The 22,349-nt window shown below is 46.1% G+C and overlaps 1 protein-coding gene across 3 annotated transcripts; it reads right to left on the bottom strand.

Moving 5' to 3' along the window:
• Window positions 1-9,240: 9,240 nt before the first annotated feature.
• KCNA2 (potassium voltage-gated channel subfamily A member 2) lies at window positions 9,241-20,454 on the bottom strand. Of its 3 annotated transcripts, XM_072644298.1 has the most exons (3): window positions 19,533-20,454; window positions 18,572-18,899; window positions 9,241-18,048 (listed from the first exon to the last, which is right to left on the bottom strand). In XM_072644298.1, exon 3 carries the CDS (start codon window positions 17,881-17,883, stop codon window positions 16,384-16,386), a length of 1,500 nt encoding a protein of 499 aa, XP_072500399.1. In that variant the 5' UTR covers window positions 17,884-18,048; window positions 18,572-18,899; window positions 19,533-20,454; the 3' UTR covers window positions 9,241-16,383. The 3 variants fall into 3 exon arrangements, with proteins under 3 accessions (XP_072500399.1, XP_072500400.1, XP_072500401.1); XM_072644299.1 differs by lacking the exon at window positions 19,533-20,454 and having other exon boundaries at window positions 18,572-19,213; XM_072644300.1 differs by lacking the exons at window positions 18,572-18,899; window positions 19,533-20,454 and adding an exon at window positions 18,458-18,535.
• Window positions 20,455-22,349: the final 1,895 nt, after the last annotated feature.

Below are 22,349 nucleotides of genomic sequence, written 5' to 3' on the forward strand. Positions count from 1 at the left end.
AGTGAGAAAATGTGATTTACCCCGAATAGGGATATGGAAAGTCATTTTGGGGAGGAGGGACAGTTCCATGATCCCAGCATGGGGAGAGAACTGCCAATAGGTACTTTTATATTCTTTGTTCTAGTGATCCAACTTTCTGCTGACTTCCAGTCTCACATCTCCAACCGGTTATGGGACATTCTCATAGACATTCTTCAGCTCAACATGTCTCAAACTGAACTCGTATTTCCTCTCCTATACCCTCGTCTAAACTTCTCTGTTACTGTCAAGAGAATCCCTATCCCCCAGACTAACAACTCAGGCGTTATCCTTGAATCCCTGATCTCTCCATAGCCCCTGCCCCCACCTCTATCTAATCTGCTGCCAAAGCCGATTTTACCTTTCTGATATCTCTTGAATACAGCCCCTTCTTTCCTGTGACACTGCTTCCACCCTGGTGCAGGTTCTCCTCATCTCCTACCTGAACTATTGGGGCAGCTAGGTGGTGCAGTGGATAGAGCACCAGCACAGGAGTCAGGAGTTCAAATCTCACCTCAGACACTTGACACTCACAAGCTGTGTGACCTTGGGCAAGTCACTTAACCCCAATTGCCTCATCTCCAGTCATCCTGATGAATATCTGGTCACTAGATTCAGATGGCTTTGGAGGAGAAGTGAGGCTGGTGACCTGCACAGCCCTCCCTCACTCAAAACAAAGTCAACTGCAAGTCATGTAATTATTTCTCTGATGGCATGATCTTCGGCAATGAAGGCTGAACACACCTGAACTATATTGAAATTGGCTGCTGGTTGGTTTTCCTGCCTCTGCTCTCTCTCTGCTTTAGTCTATTCTCAACTAAGCTATCCAAGTGACCTTCTCAAAGAGCAGGTCTGACCATATCACATTTCTTCCACCCAACTCAATAAACTCCAGTAGCTCCTCATCTTTTCCAGTATCAAATAGAAAATCATCTGATGTTTGAAGCCCTTCGTAAATAGTTCCTCCTATTTTTTTACACCTTCTCCCCACCCACCCCATATTCCGAGATCCAGGCCTTTTTGCTGTTCCTTGAATCAGATACTCCACATCCCAACTCTGGACATTTTCCCTGGCTACCTCTCATGTCTGGAATGCTCTCTCTCCTCATCTCTGTCTCCTGCCCTCTCTGGTTTCCTTTAGTTTTCCTCAGCTAAAACCTCACCTTCTACAGGAAAACTTTCCCAATCCTGCTTAATACTTTCCTACTATTATTTCCAATTGATCATGTATATAGTTTGTATAATTTATTTGTAAATTATCTCCCTGAGTAGACTGTGAGATTCTTGAGAGCAGGGATTGTCTTTTGTCCTTCTTTGTATCCCCAGATCTTAGCACAGTCTGACAAATAGAAGGTACTTTGCAAATATTTCTTGACTAATTAAAACACAATCTAATTAGACACTCTTCATTTTACAGATGAGGAAACTGAGGTCCAGTGAAAGTATTTGCTTACCTATGTGACCTAGACTTACCTCTCTGTGCCTTCATTTCCTCTCAAAGTGAGAGGATTAGATCATCTGTCCTCTGGGGTACCTTCTTGCTTTAGGCCTATGATCCTGTGTCTTGCTCAAGGATTTTATAATTAAAAGAGGAAGAGAATTTGGAGTTCATCTAGTCCAGTGGTTTTGAACTTGGGGCTCTTTGAACTTGTTTTTATAATATTTTTCTAAGTGTATTTCCATATAATTGGTTTCCTTTGTAATCCTATGTACTTTATGCATTTGAGGTGTAGAGTGTGTTCTAGTACCTCTGGTGTGGAGGCTTGCCCCAAGTCCTTTTCAGGGCTGCTTGCTCACCTTTGGGGTCCACCTTTCACCCAACTATCACCTGTGGCTCCAAGAAGTTGCAGCATGTGTAGTGACCACACCCCAGACCAGCTAAAACAGGTTGAGAGTAACTGACAGGCCTCAAACTGGCTGGTGAGTTGGGGGAGAGGGGTCCTATCGCAAGCACATGAAATCTTCCCCCAGGAGAGTGAGTAAATGAGAACAGTTTGTTCCAACAGCCATGAAGATGGCTGAAGCAGGTACTGTGGAGCACTTAGAGCCTGTTTAGACATCAAAGATGCCAACGTCATCCACTGCATTCTTGGCCATTGTCAGACATCCTGACTTTGATCCTGCTACTGGACTTTGATGACTCAGGAAAAGAGAGTGAGGCTGATGACTTTGTGCAACCCTGCCTCACTTAAACCCAAGACATCACCTGTGATGTCATTGGTCCTCTTTGAAAATGAAGGACAACAACAACTTTACACATTTGAAAACATAATTCTAAAAAGGGATTCCTAACCTTCACCAAATTGCTGAGGGGTTAAGAAAAATATTAAGAAGTTCTGGTTTAATTCAGCCCCAACAGGTTATAGGTACAAAAACCAAGGCTTAGGAATGGGAAGTGACTTATCCAAGGTCATCCAAAGTTATAGAGGAGCTAGATCTCGAATCCTTTTCTACTGGCACCACTGGTATTGGAAAAAGTGCTGAATTGAGGGTAGGAGGACTTGAGTTCAAATCTTGACTTCTACTTGCTTCCTATGTGAACTGAAGAAAATGACTTAGCTCTCTGGGCTGCAGGTTCCTCATCTGTAAAATGAGTGGGTTGGACTAGATCAGTCAGTTAGTCAACAAGTATTTATTAAGCGCCTACTGTATGCCAGGTATATGTGTTGAACTCTGAGGATACAAAGAAAGGCAAAAAACAAAAACAGTTCTTTCTCTCAAGAAGTTTCTAGTCTAATGGGGAGAATAACATGCAAACTGAACCAGTGAAATATGTCCAGGATAAACTGGAGTTACTTAACAGAAAGTAGAGGGGTTGGAAAAGTCTTGCTGGGGAAGGTGGGGTTTTATGTGGGACTTAAAGGGAGTCAGGGACACCAGGAGGCAGAGATGAGGAGGCCCAGAAGAACAGGGAGAGAGTCGAAGGCGTGGGGGCCATTCAGAGAAAATGCTGGTAGCTGGAAGTTGGAAAGTCTAGTTTGAGGGATGGCACAGAGTCCAGTCGACATCACTAGATGACCTGTTAGCTACCCTCAATCTCTGAAATCTAGGGATTGTTTTTTTTAAGGGATTTATTAATATTTGTTCTGTGAAGTTTGACTTCAGTCAAATAGCAGCACTTGAGGACCTAGAGGGCCATATGTGGCCTCAAGGCTTCAGGTTCCCCACCCCTGCATTTAAATGAAGAATTCTTTACCTTTGGGAACATCATGGTTGCCTTTGGCAGTTTGGTGAAACCTGTGAACAACTTCTCAAAATAATGTTCTTACGTGCAGCAAATAAAATGTGTGGGATTACTAAGAAAACCAAAGATTTGTGAAAATTTAGATGTGAGTTCACAGACATCCCCCCCAGCCCCGAAATTTACCCCAGGTTAAGAACTTCTGCTCCAAATCTAGGACCCTACTGTCTGTCCGCCATATCCCTCCAGATACATTCCCCACTGTGCCTAAGAGAATGTCTGGAGTCTTGAAGTTGGATCCACAGACACATTCACTTCTTCTCCTTCTCCCAGCAGGTCTTCCATTTGCAGTATAACACCCTGGACTTTCTCTTGGAATTTTTACTCTGCTTGTCTAGGGGAATTCAAGTTAGCCAGTGACAAACACATTGTTTAGTCAATTAATTCTCTTGTCTCTCCCTCAACATTACCAGACTCTGCAGAAGGAGAGGGGGTTGACTTCTCTCCTAGGCCTTGGGAGACAAGGACATAACCTGACTGTTATTTTTCATTTTAGTCAAACCAACAGGTCAAGCAAGCCTGGAGGGTGAGAACTGTGGGGAGAGGAGGCAGAAAGGGAGAGGGAGGGGGGTAGGGAGAACTTTCTAGATGCCTTGTTCTTCTCATTCCTGTGGTTGTTTTTAAATCCACACCAGACTGGGCTGGCTGCTGAGCTCTCATAAATGGTTTCTCCTCCCTCTGGCACCGCATCCCTTATTGCCTCAGCACCTGCTGTCCAGAAATACATTTCCCTTCCAAAAAAGAACGTAATGGCAACACAAAGTCCGGCTCCTTCTAGTATACTCAGTCCTGCTAACTGTGTAGTAAATATGTTTTACCTTCTCTATGTTCAGTGAAGACCCTTCCCCTGTCTCTTTTCAGGCTCCACTTCTCTGCCCTCCCACAGCTAGCTGAGGGTTCAAGAGGAGGTGACTCAGAGTGGGGAGGTGGACTTTCATAACACAATATCCATCCCTACCACTTTTGGTCATGGTCCTATGAGGCATGGGATATCATTATCCCTATTTTACAGAGAAGGAAAGTGAGTCTGAGAGAGGTTTAATGACTTGAATAGGGTCATACAGCTAGCGTATATCTAAAGTAGGAGGAGAATTCAGATCTTCCTGACTCCAAGTCCAGTACTCTACATCTATGGTTACCCAGCTTTCTGCTGAAGAGCACTGGTAATGGGGAACTACCTTCTGGGCAGCCCATCCCACTTTTGAATTGCTAGGTGATTTTTAAAAAATCAAGTCAAAATCAATCTCTCTGAAATTTTCAGAGACGTGGGAGTTCCTGGCTTGAGGTGTTGGGTTCCTGAGGTCATCAGACAGTGAGGGAAAGGAACAGAAGGCTGTCAAGCTTCTCATGAATCCAGGGAAGTCCATGCAGTTAGGTGACCTGGAACATGTTGCTTTGGCTGCCAAGGTAGTTTTTTTCATCAGAGCCTTCAGGTGGAGGGTAGGCTTCAGATGGGAGAGGGGTGGTGGTAACACTCAAAGCAAAGCACAGAAAGAAACTGACGAGGTTTGATGTCTGTTAAAAATTTTATTTTTCATTTCACACAGAATGATGTCAAAATAAATCCTCAGTAATATATATTTATATATTTATTTACCTGTGTCCATATTTACAAAAAAAAATTATGGTACTCTATGAAGTCTATGTACATCCATGATAGACAGCCAATGCTCATTGAGGCACATATGTACATGTGTATGTATAATTTATGTACAAATATCAGACCTTACTGACACAGGGATTCTCAGCTACAGAAGTCTGGGCTTGAGGTGGGGGCTAGGGTAGTGGTAGAGGTTAAGCAGCATGGGGGTTGAGGTGGGCCTGAAAGCTCCCTGGATATGTCAGCAAGAATGATAACATTTATACAGACTGTGCAATTCGGTTACAGCTGGTGTCTAAATTTTCATCAAGCAAAGAAATGGTTAAACAACTCCCAAAGTCCCGTGAGTCTTCCCCTCCAGTCCTGCTCCGCCTATGGCTCCCATTGGTCTCCATCTTCCCATTGCCATGGAGACCCACGGTTCCTCTTCAGAATCATTCTCACGAAGCTTTAACCCCCAGCCTCGGAGTTCCTTCTCCTATTGATTCCAATGGGGCCTACTTATCAGATTCTTCTCCTTCGCATTTTTCCAGCAATTACCAGGGCCAGGACATTGGAGGGCAGCTGCAGAGACTTGAGCGATGAGAAAGTCAGTGCAGACCCCTAATTAATGTCTTTGCACTTGGTTACAAACAGCTGCATGCTCCCAAGTAAGAGGCAGTCACCACATACATCTTACATACACATATACATATATACTGTATATACACATGAGTCTTAGAAAGGAAATAGCATCCCACAAACTAGAGGTTCACTGTGGTGCTCCAACGTGCCCAAGGAACACCAGCATTTAGACACCAGCTCTTAGTCACCACATTACAAATCTGGGCTGTAGCCAGACTGTGCCCTGCAAAGAGACGGGCTCATGGACACAGGGGTTCAGGGGGAAGACGACAATTTAGCTGATGCATCATTATCATTTCAGCCTTTGGACTTTCAAGTTTCAATAGAGAAGTGACCCTTTCTCTCAAGGGTTGGAGTTGTTGGAATAGAGATGCCAAAGGAAGACAGGACAGCTGGTTGTGGCATCCGGATAGCAGGAGAGCAAGCAAGGGAATATAGTAATATTCAGAAACTCCAGAGCTGACCCTCACCTGCCCCCAAACCTGCCTGGGACTATCTTTCCTTTGTCCAGTGGGGCAGGCTGGGGCCATCACCTGGAGTTCATTTGCTCCATTTTTGGCCACACCTGAATAGGGATCTGAATGCCCTTGCAAATGCACTCCATGAACAGCAAAGGCCCAGGGACCTTGGCAGCATTTCTAAGAGCTGACCTGGAAATCGTCTGGCAGTGAAGCAAGCCCCTCTCTGAAAGATTTCCTCCTGTCTTCTCTCTCCCTTTCTATATCTGTGCTGAGTGTTTATGTGCACATACATACACACACACAAACAAAGCAGCCAGGACTCCTGGGAATCATTTTCAAGCAGCAGCAGGGTTTAGAGGCCTCTTGTGAGAACAGAAAAGGGCCCAGAATGAAGTGCTTTGAGTAGAGATGGATGGTCTAAGCACATGGCAACATCTACTCTGCCCTAATTACTAGGTGCTTGGGCACCTGTAAACACACCTGCCCCCAGTGCACCTAGAGGTTAGAATGATGAATTCTCAGCAGCAATTTGACTCAGAACAGAATAAGCGATCTTAGCTGGGTTAACTTCCATAGTGTCTTAGTGGGAGGAGAGCATAGGTTCACACCCCTATCCACCAGCAGTATTTCTCCCAGGGTGACTGGCTACCATGTGTGGAGCTGCTGTTATTCTAGCATGGGCTATTCAGATGCTTAGGCAGAAGCCTGGACTAAAGATGTGCAGTCCATATTCAGTCTAAAACCACTCTCTCGACCACTGTCCATTTCCCATTCTCAATACTACTGGCACCCAGGTGGTGCTTTTCTCGGTCCAGATTCATTTGCTAACATTACCCAATAGGGACCAGATCAATCTTCAGCTGATTGATGGTTACCCACTCAGAGTCACCAGGAATGGTGGCATGACAGATGTCTGTACCACTGGCTTTTGCAGAGATGCTGTTGACTCTCCTTCTAGACTGATGCAACCTTTTATGGGAGGTGATACTGGCCAGGTATATGGAAAACTTATTGTAATACATAGTCTAGCATGCAACAGACAGGGTGCAATTAAGAGTTAATAGCATGTTTCTGGCCTGATCTAGCTGCTTCTAATGTAATCTACGTTTATTCCCACAGGGTTACTGAAGCCTACTTCAACCCCAGAGATATGATTAAAACCAGTGGAGTATCGTTACCCCTCTTCTATGCGCCACTGAGACTTTCAAAATGAGAAGTTGAAAAGTACCTATACATTATCTTCAGGGCATAGGGTAGTCTCACCAAAAAGCAGACAGAGCTGGAGAAAGCAAGGCTAGAGACAACTATTTTATTTAGTCTGCTGCAGAATGTTTGTAATGTTCCCTTTTCCAGGGTTACAAAGCTGGGAAGAATATTTCTGTCCCTCTGTAGAGAGGCCAGGTGGAATGAGGAAAGGATGACAGTCTGGACTTGAGAAATCCCCCCCATTTATATATGAGCTAGGCAACTATTGGGGTGGTGGGAGGGTCCAAAGTGGGATCTGTCTGTTCCTTTTGGTAGAAAAGAGCTGTCTTCCAAATAGGGCTAGAATCAGGGGAGAAATAGTTGAGCTGGAGAAGTAGAGAGGGTAGAAATCATGGGGAAGGGGCTAGGGAAGGACAAAGAACCAAATATATGCAGTTTATTCCATGGTTTGTTGAATTTATTCCACATTCATTCAACTAAGGGAGTTTGCTTTGTATATATAATTTCTGAAGTCATGGTATACATATACAGATACATATATGTACACATATGTGTTTTTATGGAAAACCTCAAATAACCAGACCCCATGTCATCAAAACTCTCACTGAACAAGAATTGCTTTTCCCCCCTGTACTCTACTTTTAGGAGAAAGAGGCTAATGTAGATAAAATAGGCTCAGAATAGGGGGTTCCTTCAATCATTAATTTCTGGAAGTTATCCCTAGGGACCATCTTCATCCAGCATAATTCCCCAGGCCTTCTCCATCTATAGGGGCCTATATAGTGTTTAAAAACATTGACCCTACAAAAAGTTTCAATCACATCTATACATATACTCTACTTACTAAGTCAGGGAAACATGGACTAATTGATATATTTTAGGAATGTTTTAAACAATTAGCATTGAAACAAAAAGGGTTTTCTCTTGTCAACACTCAAAAACAGATGATTCAGTTAACTGGTACATCACTTTCCCTGAGCAACTCCATTCCTGTTAACCGAGATTTGGTGTTATATGTATAGATATATATATGTATCTATATCTATACATATATATCTATATCTATGTATATACATATAGATACATATATGGAGAGAGAGAGAGAAAGAAAGAGAGAGAAGGTAGACTAAACAGGAACGTAATGGCCTCCAGGCCATCATCAGTTATCCACCAACCAGGATTGTCCAATACAAGTAAGTATATGTACACCTAGATTTTCATGGGGCCTCTCCCAAATCTCCCTTGTTGCTTGTGCATTCCTTGGGCAGCTGCACTTTGTGGCTATGAGTTATTATGACATATACAGTGACCCCACCCTTTATTCCAACTCAGTTCATCTGAATATCCATTTTGAGAACTGGGTCACTGTGAGTGCCTCCATTTATTTTCCCCGGGTGATCATAACCCTAACCCCCTTTCCTGTAACATTCACACATATTCTTTTGGTAAAAGGGTTCTTACAAAAAGTCATTATTGTCTTCCTTTTGAAGAAAGGCAAGTCACATCCATCCTGCCCCTGTCCAAGCCCCGATGCTGAAATGCTGGGCCAAAGGCCCTCAGGAACTATTTTCCCCTTACGGAGGTCCAAAAAATTAGATAATTGTTCTTAATCCATGCAAAGAATCTTTTTTCTAATGGCCCATGATTCCTTATTCTAATCTCTTGGTCAGCCCTTTCTCCTGGGCTTTCATTATGAGCTGCCAGAGAGAGACTCAGAGCCAACTTGATGGCCTAGGCTAGTGTGATCCTACTCAGAATCGTGGTTTTGGCATTCGGGGGTTGGGCAGGACTCCCACCAGTTCAGAGAGAGAAAGAGTGCACATGCAGTCTCCCTCCCACCCACCCACCCTTACCCCTACCTCCTCATTGCCTACCTGGAATGCTTCGCATTGGCATTTCCCATCTGCATACATTTACATTCTGGAAGTAGAGTCAAGGACTTCAAAGCAATAGAACTCAGGCCAATCATGTGCCAAGGAGAGAGGAAGTTACTGAATGGTGAGGGAACACCCAGGGATTCTGGTCTTTACCCTAGAATCCAGGTATCACTATTCAGTCCTGAGAGAACGGTTTTAAAACAGCTATTGCTAAAGAAAACAGTCACTATTTATTTTATTGCACTTTTCCTCCTTTTTTCAAAAGATAAAATATGCAAGACGGAAATTAGGCTTTGGGGGAATGTGATGGATGGAAATGGGGAGGAGGTTAGGTAATCTTAGGGGAGGGCAGCATTGACCAGCTTGCTTTCATATGAGGGAGGGGCTGGCCCAGTAGAGGATGTGTCAGAGATCCAGCACCTTAGCCAAGGATGATAGTCATGACTGAACTCTGAGAGTAGGATGGGGCCAGGCCTGAAGATAAAGACTGTCCACCATAACTCATAGAATGTCAGAACTGGGAGGGACATTGGAGGTGATCTAGTCTTCTCTCCTCATTTTACAGATGAGGAAACTGAGGCCCTGAGAGATTAAACAATTTGCCTAGGGTTACACAGCTAATTAATTAGTGGCAGAATCTGGAGTAAAACCCAGGTCTCTTAGCTCCAAGTCCAATGCTCCATCCACTACCCCAGGCTGCCACTTAATCCTGAAGAACATTTCTGACTTAAGGTTATTTGTTAATTGGCTCAAGTGGTTAGAATATGAGGGAGACTAAGATCATAGGTATGAATTGGTGGGAGGGGAGGGCAAAATGGGAAGCTCTCCATTCTGCAATCATAGACTGCATCCTTAAACCAAACTGACTACCTTGCAAGGGCTTTCTGCTGGTCACAAGGGGGAACTGGAGAGAAAAGACAGAAGGATGAATGTTTGTTGAATGAATGAATGAATGAATGAGTGGCTCAGTTCAACCCATTTCCCCTCCTGGATAGATAGTCCAAAATACATGCCTCCTGGATGATGGAGCTGGGGTGCTATTTTAATATTTGATCATTAGGTATTTCACATTGTGTCCTGTTCTCTGTAGCCATGAATAGCACTGACAAGAAAACCTCCTTAAAGCATTAGGGACTTTGGAAGTGTGGACAGAAAGAAGCATTGTTCACATTAATTTCCAAGAGGGTTGGTTCTGATGTTTTACTAAAGGGACCAATGGGTAGGGAGTTCATTAGCTGGAGATCTCACTTGCTAGGTGTATGAAAGTCAAAGAAGATGATTGTGGTCTGAAAGCCTCATAGCTCCTTCACTTTAGGTAGTCACACAGGGACTAGGGCTACGGAATCAAGTTTTCAATCAATGAAAAAGCTTGTGGAGAAGCTTTTCCCAGGTAAGATCAGTGGGTTTGGGGGCAGTGAGATAAGGTCAGGCCATTCTTGGATCTTAAATGTTTGGGCTCTATTTTTTTCTAAAATGCCACCCTGGTATCATAAAGTACCTAGATCTCACAGAAGTCCAGATTAGGGAGAAGAAAAAGAGAGAGAGAGAGAGGAGATAGAGACAGAGAGAGGGGTGGGGAAGGGAGGGAGGGAAGGAGGGTAAGATTGAGGGAGAGAGAGATGGAGAGAGAAGGGAAAAAAAGAGAAAGAGAAAATGAGAGGAGTTAAAGAGGGAGGGAGGGAAAGAGAGAAAGTGAGAAGAGAGGAAGAGAAGAGAGGGTAAGGAGAGGGAGACAGAAAGAGAGAGAAAGGAGGAGAGAGAAAAAAAGGGAAAGGGAGAGGAAGGGAGGGAGAAAGATTGCAAAGCACCACATAAACCCTAATAAACTCAGAGACTTTCATCTTCCATTAACTTTTGGCTTCTGCATAGTTTATCCTGGAAATTGTCCAGTTCCATTTTCATTTCCCCAGTTCAACCTTTCTCCTCTCTCTTAGAGTTCATCTTCCTCATCACCCTCTTGAAAATTCCACCATGCTTCCTCCACATTCTGGGTTCTGAAATTCATGCTACAGAGACAATACATGAAACCAAAGAATAAGTCAGATCTTGACTTCCAAACACATCCCATCTTGTCAACTTGAGTCTAAGGACCAACTTTGTGACAAAAGTTCCAGTGATGGCTGAGCTGATTTTGATGCCTCTGGAGAGATGATAAAGTGTAAGTGGGCAGACAAATGGAAGGAAGGTTATCATAGGGGACCTATCTGAGCGGAAAACCATAGGATCCCCTGGGCCCTGCCCAGAACTCTCTGACCAGAGGCATTGCTTCAACTATTGGCCTTCATTAGGAGCAAACTTGAAAGTCAATTCAATTATTCACATGAGTCCAGATGAACTAGTGACACATAGAGATAATCCATAATGGTGGATGATCCTTAAATCATTTAACTAAGGCTTTGGAGTGGCATAGTAAATAGAGAACTGGCCTTGAAGCCAAGAAACACAGGGGTCAAATCCTGCCTTTCATACACACTGGTTTTGTGACCCTGGTTAAGTCACTTAACCCTGGTCAAATCTCAGTGAGCTGGGCAACTCTTTCAAGACTGTAATTTGAAATGAAGGTGCTGACTGACATTGGTAGAGGGAAGTTCCTCACTTGTATCCTATATGGAGGAAATCATAGGTACAACCTTTGTGTCTATCTTTAACATAAATGATATAATTCAGCACTCCCTCCCCCAACTTTTTAAAACAATTCATATAGTTTACTATGTTTCCCTCAGGCTGGCATTAAAAGGAGTTTACCTTTCCTGAAGTCTCACCAGCTGGCTTCTAGGGATACATTGAGAGGTGGGGGAACCCACTTTTTATAAACCACCCATGGTAGATCAACTACCAAGTTCATTAGCAATCCCAGTGTGACTAACCAATGGTAGATCGTTGATTTCAGTAACTGAGATCCAGGGAATTGTTGTTTCAGGAAGGAAAGCTGACTATTTTCCCCCAGATAAAATGTAATTTCTCCTAATGTATCTAGACTGACTCTCCATGACTTCCAGATGAACAGGAAGGACATCACAGTGATATCCTTGGTGTTTCTCCTTTGCTGTCTCCCATGACCCTGTTGTTCCTCAGTAACCAGGAGCCACAAAGGGCTGAGTCTAGATTCCAAGGATGCAGGGGAAATGACAACAATAAAATTGGCTAACATTTATATACTGTTTTGCAAGTGCTTGATATATTTTCTCATCTGATCTTTGGAACAATCCTGTGAAGTGGGTGCTATTAGGATCTCCTTTTTATGGAGAAAAGCTGAACTGAGGAAACCAAGTCTGAGAAACTCTAAGGGATGGGTCCAGGCATCACACTGCCAAGTGTCTGAGGAAGGGTTAAAATGTAGTCCTTTGTGACTTCCAGTTCAGTGCTCTATCCACTATGCCACCTAGATGCCTACACTCCACCCCCACCCCCACCCCCCAAATAAAAGAACAGACAAATGAACAACAATGACAACAAACCCCATTGGATTACTAGAACTGTGGTATAGACATGACCTGGGGGAGGCAGTATGCTCTGAAGGAAGTGATACAATAGGGCAGTAAGCTTGCCCATCAATCACTGACTGCTCTAAGTCTCAGGTTTCTGGGAGGAAAAAAAAGTGATTTGATGGGATATCTTATAAGATTCCCTACTCCAATTAGAAGCCCTTGTGGAAGAGATGATCATTATCATTACCCGAGAATGGAGGTTTCTCCCTAGACAGGACAAATTGGGATTGGATGGAGTAGAAAGAAGAGAAAGATCAGAAGAGAAGAATGGGAGAGTCATCAAGAGGTGTAAAAGCAGATGCCCCTCAAAGAATTCAGGGAGTATAAAATCAGCCCTAAGTAGCTGGGAGGTGTGTGTGCGTGTGTGTGTGTGTGTGTGTGTGTGTGTGTGTGCGTGTGTGTAGGAGGGTTGGGGGGGCAGATGAGGCTAAGGGGATAAACCTTATGTTAGAGTCTACTTTTTGTGCTTATCATTTATAGCTCTAGGACTAGATAAATGTTGATTCTCCTGGTGTGTGTTGATTGTGTCTGGTTGTGTCTGTGTGTGTTGTGTATCATGTGTGTATTACTTGTGCATGTTTGTGCATTTGAATTGTGGGTAGGACTATACAGGTCTGGTCCTATGTATTTTCTATGGATTTCCCCCATATTTGCAAGTTATATTGTATGTATTTTGCACACGTGTGTATATTGCATGTACTTGAGTCCCTTGATCAGAGCATTGATTTTTACTTTTTTAAGAGCACTTTCTATCTCACAGGGGAATTCTGCACTCTGAACTCCTCTCTGGAAGGATATTGTAATAAAATACCTACAGTCCTGACCTGGACTCTATGGATCTTGGTTGCTTCCCTTTCAACTATAATCAGAATGGATATATACCCTTCCTAATTCCTGGGGGTTCAGAATAACCTCAGGGGGTTGTATAACCTGGGGATGTATAAGAATGATTGCACGGAATTGGGCAAATCCCTGAAGACATGTGAGTCCATGAGGGCACACCATGGACTTTTACTGTGCCCAGGAATCCATGCATAGAAATGGTTAAAAATTCATTAGACTCTTGCCTCAGTGCTTCCCCATGTCAACTACAGTCATTGAACATATTGGCAGACAAGGAGATGAGCCTATGACACAGATACCTAAGGGGCCAATTGGAGCTCACAGAGTTCCATTCTTGTTTTTGTGGGAATCTTTAAGATAAATTCAGCCTTAGAGGATGGCATGGGACTCTGATCCCTTCCACTTCTTGCAAAGCTTTAGGTATTCTCATTGCTTATTAGCTTCCTCTGGGGAAAGGCTGAGGGCAAAGGGCAGAGAGAGAGAGAGAGAGAGAGAGAGAGAGAGAGAGAGAGAGAGAGAGAGCAAAGGGAGAGAAGGATAAAAGAAGAAACTCATGCCACCCACTTAGGATAATACATTTACACCCTGAACAGATTTTAGGGAATCTATTAAGTCTAAATCTCTCATTTTACAAATGAGGAAACAGATTCAGGGGAGTTAAATGACTTGCCCAGGATCATGTAGCTAGTAAATCTCTGAGGTGAGACTGAAGCCGAGGGCTTTCTGACACCAACACCATTGCCCTCTCTACTCTGCCACACTTCCTCTTGAGCAAGTCTAATGGGAGCAAGGAGTTATGGCAGGGTGGAGGTTGAGTCTGGTGACCTGTTTATAGATCATTCGTAGATTTGTTATCCACATTTACCTTTGAACTTTTCTAGGTAGTGGGGGCAGAGATAGGAGAGAGTTCAGTCAAAGACCAAAATTTCTGGGTCTCAGAAAGGTCCTGTTTCTTGTTGGCTTGGGGTATTGAATCAGGAGACTTGGGGAGGTGAGAGTCATGGAAGTGTCTGGGTAGATAGAGCCAGGTGAAAAGGAAACCCAAAGGCAAGGAGGAGTAGGGGTGGGGAGATGGTGATGGAGTTAATTCTGTCCTGCTGGGTTTCAGGACTGGTGATGAAAAGGTTGCCCCTGGGGCCAGACCAAGGAGCAGCTTGAGGGAACTATGAGGGCCATGGGCCCTTGTGCACTCTGTAAGACAAGCTTCAGCCACGGGGACTGGAGCTGCAGCACATGGAGGGCAAAAAGACATTTTGTAATGGTCTAAGAAACCACACAGGCTGGAGTGTCTCAGGTGATGGCAGCAAACCATGGCCCAGTGGGGGAACCAATCCAAAATGAGGATCAATCCAACTCGCCAGGCCTCTTAAACATGTATGAGTCATTTCCCCAGCTCACAGAGCAATGGTTTTGCCCTCTGAACCTGAACTCCAGAATATACATTTACATATATAAATATGTATAGACTACTATTTATACTTATATTTGTGTGTATTGTGTGTTTGCCTGTGTATATGTAGCAACACATATACACATTCTAGTGCACATAGTCAGAACACATGCATAATTTGCCCTGTGTCAAAAATATTGCATAAGCTTATACCATGTTTGAATGCAACTATTTTTTTCTTTTATCTCTAGCTAGGTAGGTAGGTTGAGGAACACATGAAGGTGATACTGGATATATGTACATTGGATCCACAGATCCACCTGCTCTCACGACTAAATGCTCTGGCCAACTATAAAAATCCTGCTTGCAACAAAATTAATTCCTAAGATGCAGTCCACATGATCTGCTCAGGCTTTCCCTTGCTATTTCACCTTCTCGTCTCAGTAGAGGTCTTTGCCCCTACCTGGAAGAACTGTGGAGTGCACACATAAGGTCTGGCTTCCCTTTTCCCAGGGAATCTCATGCTATGTTTTTTCCCCTCCCCATTAAGGACTTTTGGTTTCCCATGCTTTAAAAAGCCCCCAAACTCAGTGCCATCCCGAGTCTATCAATACTATAATAAGCATGAATACTGTGTGTGATGGCTACTCTGAAAAAACAACAGATTAATCTCATGTGTATTAGATATTGAGATTCATGCAACAAATTCCCATGCTGAAGCACTGTTGGGTTTCACTGCGATATCAGTATGCCGAGAGGCTACCACATTAGACTCCGGGAAACTCAAGTGTCATGGAGGGATCAGTGGTTCTCTTTGGCGACCCAGAAGATGGTAAAAAAAAACAGTGACCCTCTAGGCGGAGAGGTTCCTTAATTCGTTGGTTTCTTCCCTAAGACTTGAGTATGAAATTTGAGTCTTAACAACCCATCTTGGGTCACACAAGCTGTCCCTCCCCTGGGCCTCGAGCTGACACTGCAGAGAAAGAGTCGAATGCAGTATTTTCCGTTATGAAACCAGCCTCAGCAGCCCTCCACTTGGCAACTGCAATTCACCAAGCCGGTGACACAGAAAGTGGTTCTGCACGCACTGCTGTGTGTTCTTTTCAATGCAAAACATAGGGATGACATTTGGAATAGTTACCAAAGCTTAACAAGTGAAGCCAGGATCCGTTCTGGCTGTGAGGAGGGAGGGAAGAGGGAAGGAGAGGAGGAAAGGAAAGAGGAAGAAGGAAGAACTGACTGGGAAGTCTGATGGGGAGGGGAGTCCCTTGCGTGTGCCAAGAGCAGTTAATTGGGAGAGTTGACACACTGATACTAGTAGGTCATGCTGCTTACAGGAGATGGTTCGAATGTCCCTTTCTAAATGCTGACTTCATGAGTTGCACCTGTCTTTCTACACCTTCGGTCTTTGGAAACCCCTAAATCTGTGATGAAAGTCTGCATGAAAGCCACATACAGGATAGTCTGTGTTCTAAAACTGAAAAAAAAATTAGAAATAAAAAAAAAAATCACTTCACAATTCTTGCTTTCCATGCATAACCAAGTACACGCGGTTAAGACACAGCTATAATGCAGGCTATTATGCAATATCTGCATTAGTTCCACTTGAGCTGTAAATACGCTAATAGGTTTCAGTCAGACATCAGTTAACATTTTGGTAATATTCACATAGTTTGTGTTAGCCAGGGTACAGTTGGCTGTTTTCAAGTTTTCCTCTCTAAAGTCCTCGTTGCTGTTGTTTACCCCTTCCTGGATCTCCATGTAATCAGACTTACTAATGGTGGAGGCACTCCTACTTTTCTTTAGGTCAGGGGAAGAAGGGATCTTTGGACAGCTGGTCACTTGTAAGTATTGGGCCTGTTCCTCTCCCTCTGTCTCCCGGTGGTAGAAGTAGTTGAAATTGGACACTATGACAGGGACTGGTAAGGCAATAGTTAAGACACCTGCAATTGCACAAAGGGAACCCACAATCTTTCCCCCAATGGTGGTGGGGACCATATCTCCGTAGCCTACTGTTGTCATGGAGACGACTGCCCACCAGAAGGCATCGGGGATACTAGGGAACTGGGAATCTCGCTCATCTGCCTCTGCGAAATAGACAGCACTAGAGAAGAGAATGACCCCGATGAAGAGGAAGAATATCAGGAGGCCCAATTCCCTCATACTGGCCTTGAGGGTCTGCCCTAGGATCTGGAGCCCTTTGGAGTGTCTGGATAGCTTGAAAATCCTAAAGACTCTTACCAACCGGATCACACGAAGGATAGCCAATGACATTGCCTGCTGGCCTTGCTGGGCGTCATCTGTCTTCTCTGCCAGCTCGGTCCCAAGGGTGATGAAGTACGGGATGATGGCCACAATGTCAATGATGTTCATGATGTTGGTGAAGAAACCGGCTTTACTGGGACAGGCGAAGAACCTGACAAGGAACTCAAAGGAGAACCAGATGATGCATAGTGTCTCCACAATGAAGAAAGGGTCAGTGAAGGAAGTAGACTGTTGGTACCCAATGGTGCTGTTAGAGTAGGTATGGAAAGGAATCCCACCACCAGGCATATCTTCGTTCTCATCCCGAAAAATGGGCAAAGTTTCAAGACAGAAACTCACAATGGAGATCAAAATCACCATGACAGACACAATAGCTATAATCCTGGCTGGCCCAGAACTCTCTGGGTATTCAAATAGAAGCCACACCTGTCTCTGAAACTCATTTTCCGGTAAAGGACGCTCTTCCTCCTTGATGTAGCCTTCATCCTCTCGGAACATCTCCATTGCCTCCTCACCCAGTTCATAAAAGCGGATTTCTTCTGAGAAGATATCCAAGGGGACATTCACAGGGCGCCTTAACCGGCCCCCAGATTGGTAGTAATATAAGATGGCATCAAAGCTAGGGCGGTTTCTGTCAAAAAAGTATTCATTTCGGAGTGGATCAAAGTACCTCATTCGCTTCTTAGGATCCCCTAAGAGGGTCTCTGGAAACTGGGCCAAAGTCTTGAGCTGAGTCTCAAATCGCAATCCCGAGATGTTAATTACTACCCTCTCACAGCACTCATGGTCTGCCTCAGGGTCGTAGGTGTCCTGGGGGTGCCCAGGGAGGGCGGCAGCTTCATCTGCTGGGTCTCCAGTGGCCACTGTCATAATGGGGGCTGGGAAAGGCTCCTGGCTCTATACCTTCCAGCTGTCCCAGGGGAGAGCTTTCAGGACAAGGTTGATGTCCCCCAGAAGAGCAGGTGTATCAGCTTGGGTTTGAACATGAGAGCATTGGGGGAGCTGTGCACGCCAAAGAGCGTCTTCTTGGCTTGGCTGAAAGACAGTCAGGTAAAAGCATTACAATACAAGCAGTGGCCAGCATTACAATACAAGCAGTGGCCAGCATTCTCCAAAGCCATCGCTGCTTGTCTCCTGTTTCTTGACCAGTGAAAAGTTTCAAGATAAATTATTTTCTCCCCCCCCCCCCCCGCCCTCCCCCGCCCTAAACCTTCAGGACCTTAACAACTTTATTCCAACTCCCCGATACTGAAGGGCATAGAGGAGGCTCTGAACAGTCTCTTGAAATCCACATTACTACACCTAAAACTGGCGGCTCCCTGGATAGTGGAAAGGGGGAGGGAAATAAAGTCTCTTTCTGCATCACTCCTATTCCTTACAGCACAGCCCCCTCCCACCATCTTCCCAACTCTTGACACTGAACTATTCACTTGCCCCACTTCACCTGTGCCCCAGAAGTCTCCCCCACTTTCTGGAAGAGGATGGGAGGGTGCTTAGCATGAGTCTGCACCACAGGCTTTAGGCAAACGGCAAATGACAAAACAACAAACTGGGTTACCTGGAGGAGCTGGAATCAGGGAGGTCTCTTAGTAACCAAGCCGCTGAGACTCTGGGGGAATCCTAGATACACAAACAGACAGCTGGGCTCCCCATATTGTCCTAGCACCCGAGTCAGGAAGAATGGTGAGTCATTCTGGGCAGGAAGGCAGGCTCGGGCTCCCGAAGGTGAGCCCTGGCGTTTGACTGTAGAGGAAACCTGGCCAGTGTGGTCCTTGGCTCCGGGGCAGCCCGGCTCGTGTCTGGAGCCTCGGCTTTGACGGCGGTAAGATGCAAACCTCAGCGAAACCCAGTGTCCTCCCCGTCGTCCTCAGGAGGTGTGACGTTGCCTGGAAAAAACAGCAGCAAGGTGGAACTGGGGCTCTGAGGCAGCGGCCAAGACCCGGCTTCTGGGGGCATGTGAGTTGGTTTCCGACTTGCCCCGGGCAATACATCGGGCCTCAGGATGCTGCCCTCGCTCTCTAAGGGACCCGATGGCCCACCCCTCCCTCTGGCTGGGGGCTCCACTTGCATCGTGCCCTGGTACCACTGCGGGTCAGCGGTCCATCCTCTCTAGTTGGCTCCCCTCCACCTGGCAACCCGGTGATTCCTTCTTGCAAAGGAGAGAAGCCAGGCAGCGTGGCCAGGCCAAGCTCTCTGGAGAACCTCCTTCCACCCCCACCCCTCACCCCCGCCCCATCTGATCCAAATGCCTTCCTCTTGGGTGGAGAAAGGGATGGAGGAAGGGGATACAGGGCCCTCTGGGACCCTCGGGCAAACCAGGGATGGGCCCAGGCTAAAGCTTCCTTGGCTAGGGATGGGAATGGGGATGGTCGATCTAAGCCCTGACCTGAGCCAGTCCCGGGGAGAACAGAAAAATATCGCCCAAGAGCTCAACTTTGCAGAGGAAACACCACCCCTCCCTCTTCGAAGCCCCCTCCCCCACTCCTCAGCCTTGACAGCTGCCCAGCCCGCAGACTTACTCTCCCCCAAGGATCCCAGGGCCGCCGGCCTTCCTCAGACAGGGGTGGCATTTGAGCTAAGAAGTACCTCCGGCCGACCATTGATTCCCCCCCTGGAGAAAACCCCTCGCATTTCCTCTGCGGGACGCTGGAAAGCTCTGCCTAGCTCTGCTTCAAGGCGGGATGGCAGAACTGAGAGGGGGGGAGAGGGAAAGGGAAGAGGCTTCCGTTCTGGCCCTTTTGCCACCCGATCTCGCAGGCTCCAGAGCATCGAGGGATCCCCCGTCCTGCATTCATCACTCCTGGGGGTTCTGGCCCAGAGCCCCCCAGCTGTCTCCAATCCAGACTGCAGCTTAACCCTCCTCTCCCTTCTCCGCTCTCCAGCAACCCAGTAGTACACTCCTGCCAAGCCTTGCAGCAGAAAGCACCTCCCGTTAACCCTCGCCTGCCCGGCCTCGATTAAGCCCCTTCCCAGGGACACAGGGAAACAGTCGATTCCTTTGTCCCTTTAGCCTCCCCCAGGCTCCAGACGTGGAAGCAGGGAAGGTCTGGTTCCCTCTTAGACCCCTGTAGGACAGAGGAGCCCGAGAGCTAGATGGACCAGTAAGGAGGAGGCAGCCCTCTATCTCAGCCTCCTTCCTCTAAGGAGAGAAACCTCCGCAGCTCGCCAAAGGCCTGGGGAAAGGGCATCCGCCCCTCTAAGCCTCCAGAACTCAGGACCCCGAAGCCATTGCAAGGGGGCGGGAGGGTGCACCTTTGCCCAGGTGATCTGCCCTGGCATTCCTTGAGCTCTTCGCACCTGAAGGACTACTCGAATTTAGCCACCAGCTCTGACTGAGACAAGCCTCCCAATCTTGGTGCATCTCGCGCTCGGCCCGGTTCCCCAGACTTCCGATGCTTGCTACCCAGGTCCTGATTCTTACATTTCTACTTAGAGAGAGGAAGGCCAACCCCCCTATCCCCTTACCCCTCCCCCAGTCATCCTGGCCCAGGTGCTGCCCATCAGGACTGGGCTCGGGGTCAGTATTGTTTCTATTCTGCAGAGGGCTTGTACGGCCAGAGGACCCCCGGGTCCTTTTCCTCTTGCAGAAGGCTGGATAGGACTTCAGTGGCCCGGGACTGGAAGACAGGAGGCATGCAAAAGCGAAAGATCCCTTGGTCCAATTTACCCTTCTGGATCAGCAGCCTGAGCCTCCATTTTCCCAGATTATGGCAAAGCTGGCGGCTTGGGGGAGGGGGGGGGGCCCAGGGTGAAAAACCCAAGACTTCTTGCCGGCTCCGCAGTCCCACATGCAACGCATACCGAGCGAGTCTCATGCACCCCAGCACCAACCATTGTTACCTGGCCCTGGGGAAGGGGAACTGAAATAAAAGTGTGTGTGTGTGTGTGTGTGTGTGTGTGTGTGTGTGTGTGTGTGTGTGTGCGCGCGCGCGCGCGCATGTGTGTGTCCCAGCTCAGCCAGAACTAAGGGGAGCACTGACCCCAGAGCATAACCTTAAACCCCACTAGGACAACCAGAGAACGAATATTTATGAGATTAACTCACTGGGTCTATATCCCTCTCCCACCCACCCCAAATCCCAACCATACCATCCCTGAATTCCCAGCAGTGGGAAATGAATAATTAATAATACTAATTCTTGACTAAGCTCAGGGCTCCGACCCTAATCTTATATGGAACTGTTTCTGGAGAGGTCTTGGGACAGGGGTTTGATAAGAGACAAGAAGATTTAACTTCAAGGGAGATCCATATCCCCTTGGTTCTTGCCAACACAAAGAAATCGACAAGGAGGAGGAAATCAATAGCAAAAATCCCCAACAGATATGAGGAATCCAGCCTCACAGGAAGAAATGCTGCTATTATTGTAACCATGCCAGACAGTATCTGCAGACCCTATTCTCTCCCTTCTCATCTCCCTCCTTCCCACTCCCCAGCCTGCGGCTTCCCTTTCTTTTGCCCACTAGAGCAATGCCAGGAGACTGAATGCAGCAGGTGCTGCAGTATCTCACTGCAGCCTCACTCTGGATGGACAGACTTCCTCCTCCATCCTACCACCTAACTGGGCCCTGTTGGGTCCTGTCGGCACACTGGTAATGGTGGGGATGGGGGTAGGTTGAGGTATCTGTTCTCCAAGGAGGAATCTGACCCTGACCTGCAATTACCAACAGTAGATCGTGAGATAGTACTTTACAGTGAGAAAAATACTCAATCTGCAAGATCTCATTTGCCCCTTAAAGTCACTCTTTGAGAGTTGGTAGTACCAGTATTATAACCTCTTTTTTTACACATAAGGAAACTGAGTCTCAAAGAAGTGAAATGATTTGTTTTTGACCACTTCACTAGCAAAACTAAGAGGCAGTCTTCTCTTAGTCTGGGTCTCCAAGTCTGGTTCTCTAACCACAATGCCATGTTGTGTCTTCAGTAGGAGGTAGGGATGGCTAAACCTGTCAATCCAAGCGCTCCTGGTTTTAGGAATTCAGTGGGGAAAGACTAAGGAGAGAATTCTACCTGTTACTTCTGCATGGAATGCAGAGAAACCACTTATAGCCTCTGTTTCCTTCTCTTTTTTTCTTTCTTTCCTGTTCCAAAGCTTACTTAGGTGAGGGTCCATCTTTGTGCCTGTCCATCAAGTCTCTCAGTGCCTTCACACAATTCCTTCTCCCATTTGTTCCCAGTGTCATACAGATGAACCCTCTCATTGTAGCCCCATTCTGGATAGATGGTTTCCCTCCTACCTCCTTCCTCCTCTACCCATTAGCTTCAAGGGGAAAATGAGATAATGTAGATTAAATATTTTGCTCACTTTAAAATGCTACCTGTCTACTAGTGGTACTTG

The sequence above is a fragment of the Notamacropus eugenii genome, chromosome 2, assembly GCF_028372415.1.
Source record: "Notamacropus eugenii isolate mMacEug1 chromosome 2, mMacEug1.pri_v2, whole genome shotgun sequence".
Classification (NCBI taxonomy): Eukaryota; Metazoa; Chordata; class Mammalia; order Diprotodontia; family Macropodidae; genus Notamacropus; species Notamacropus eugenii.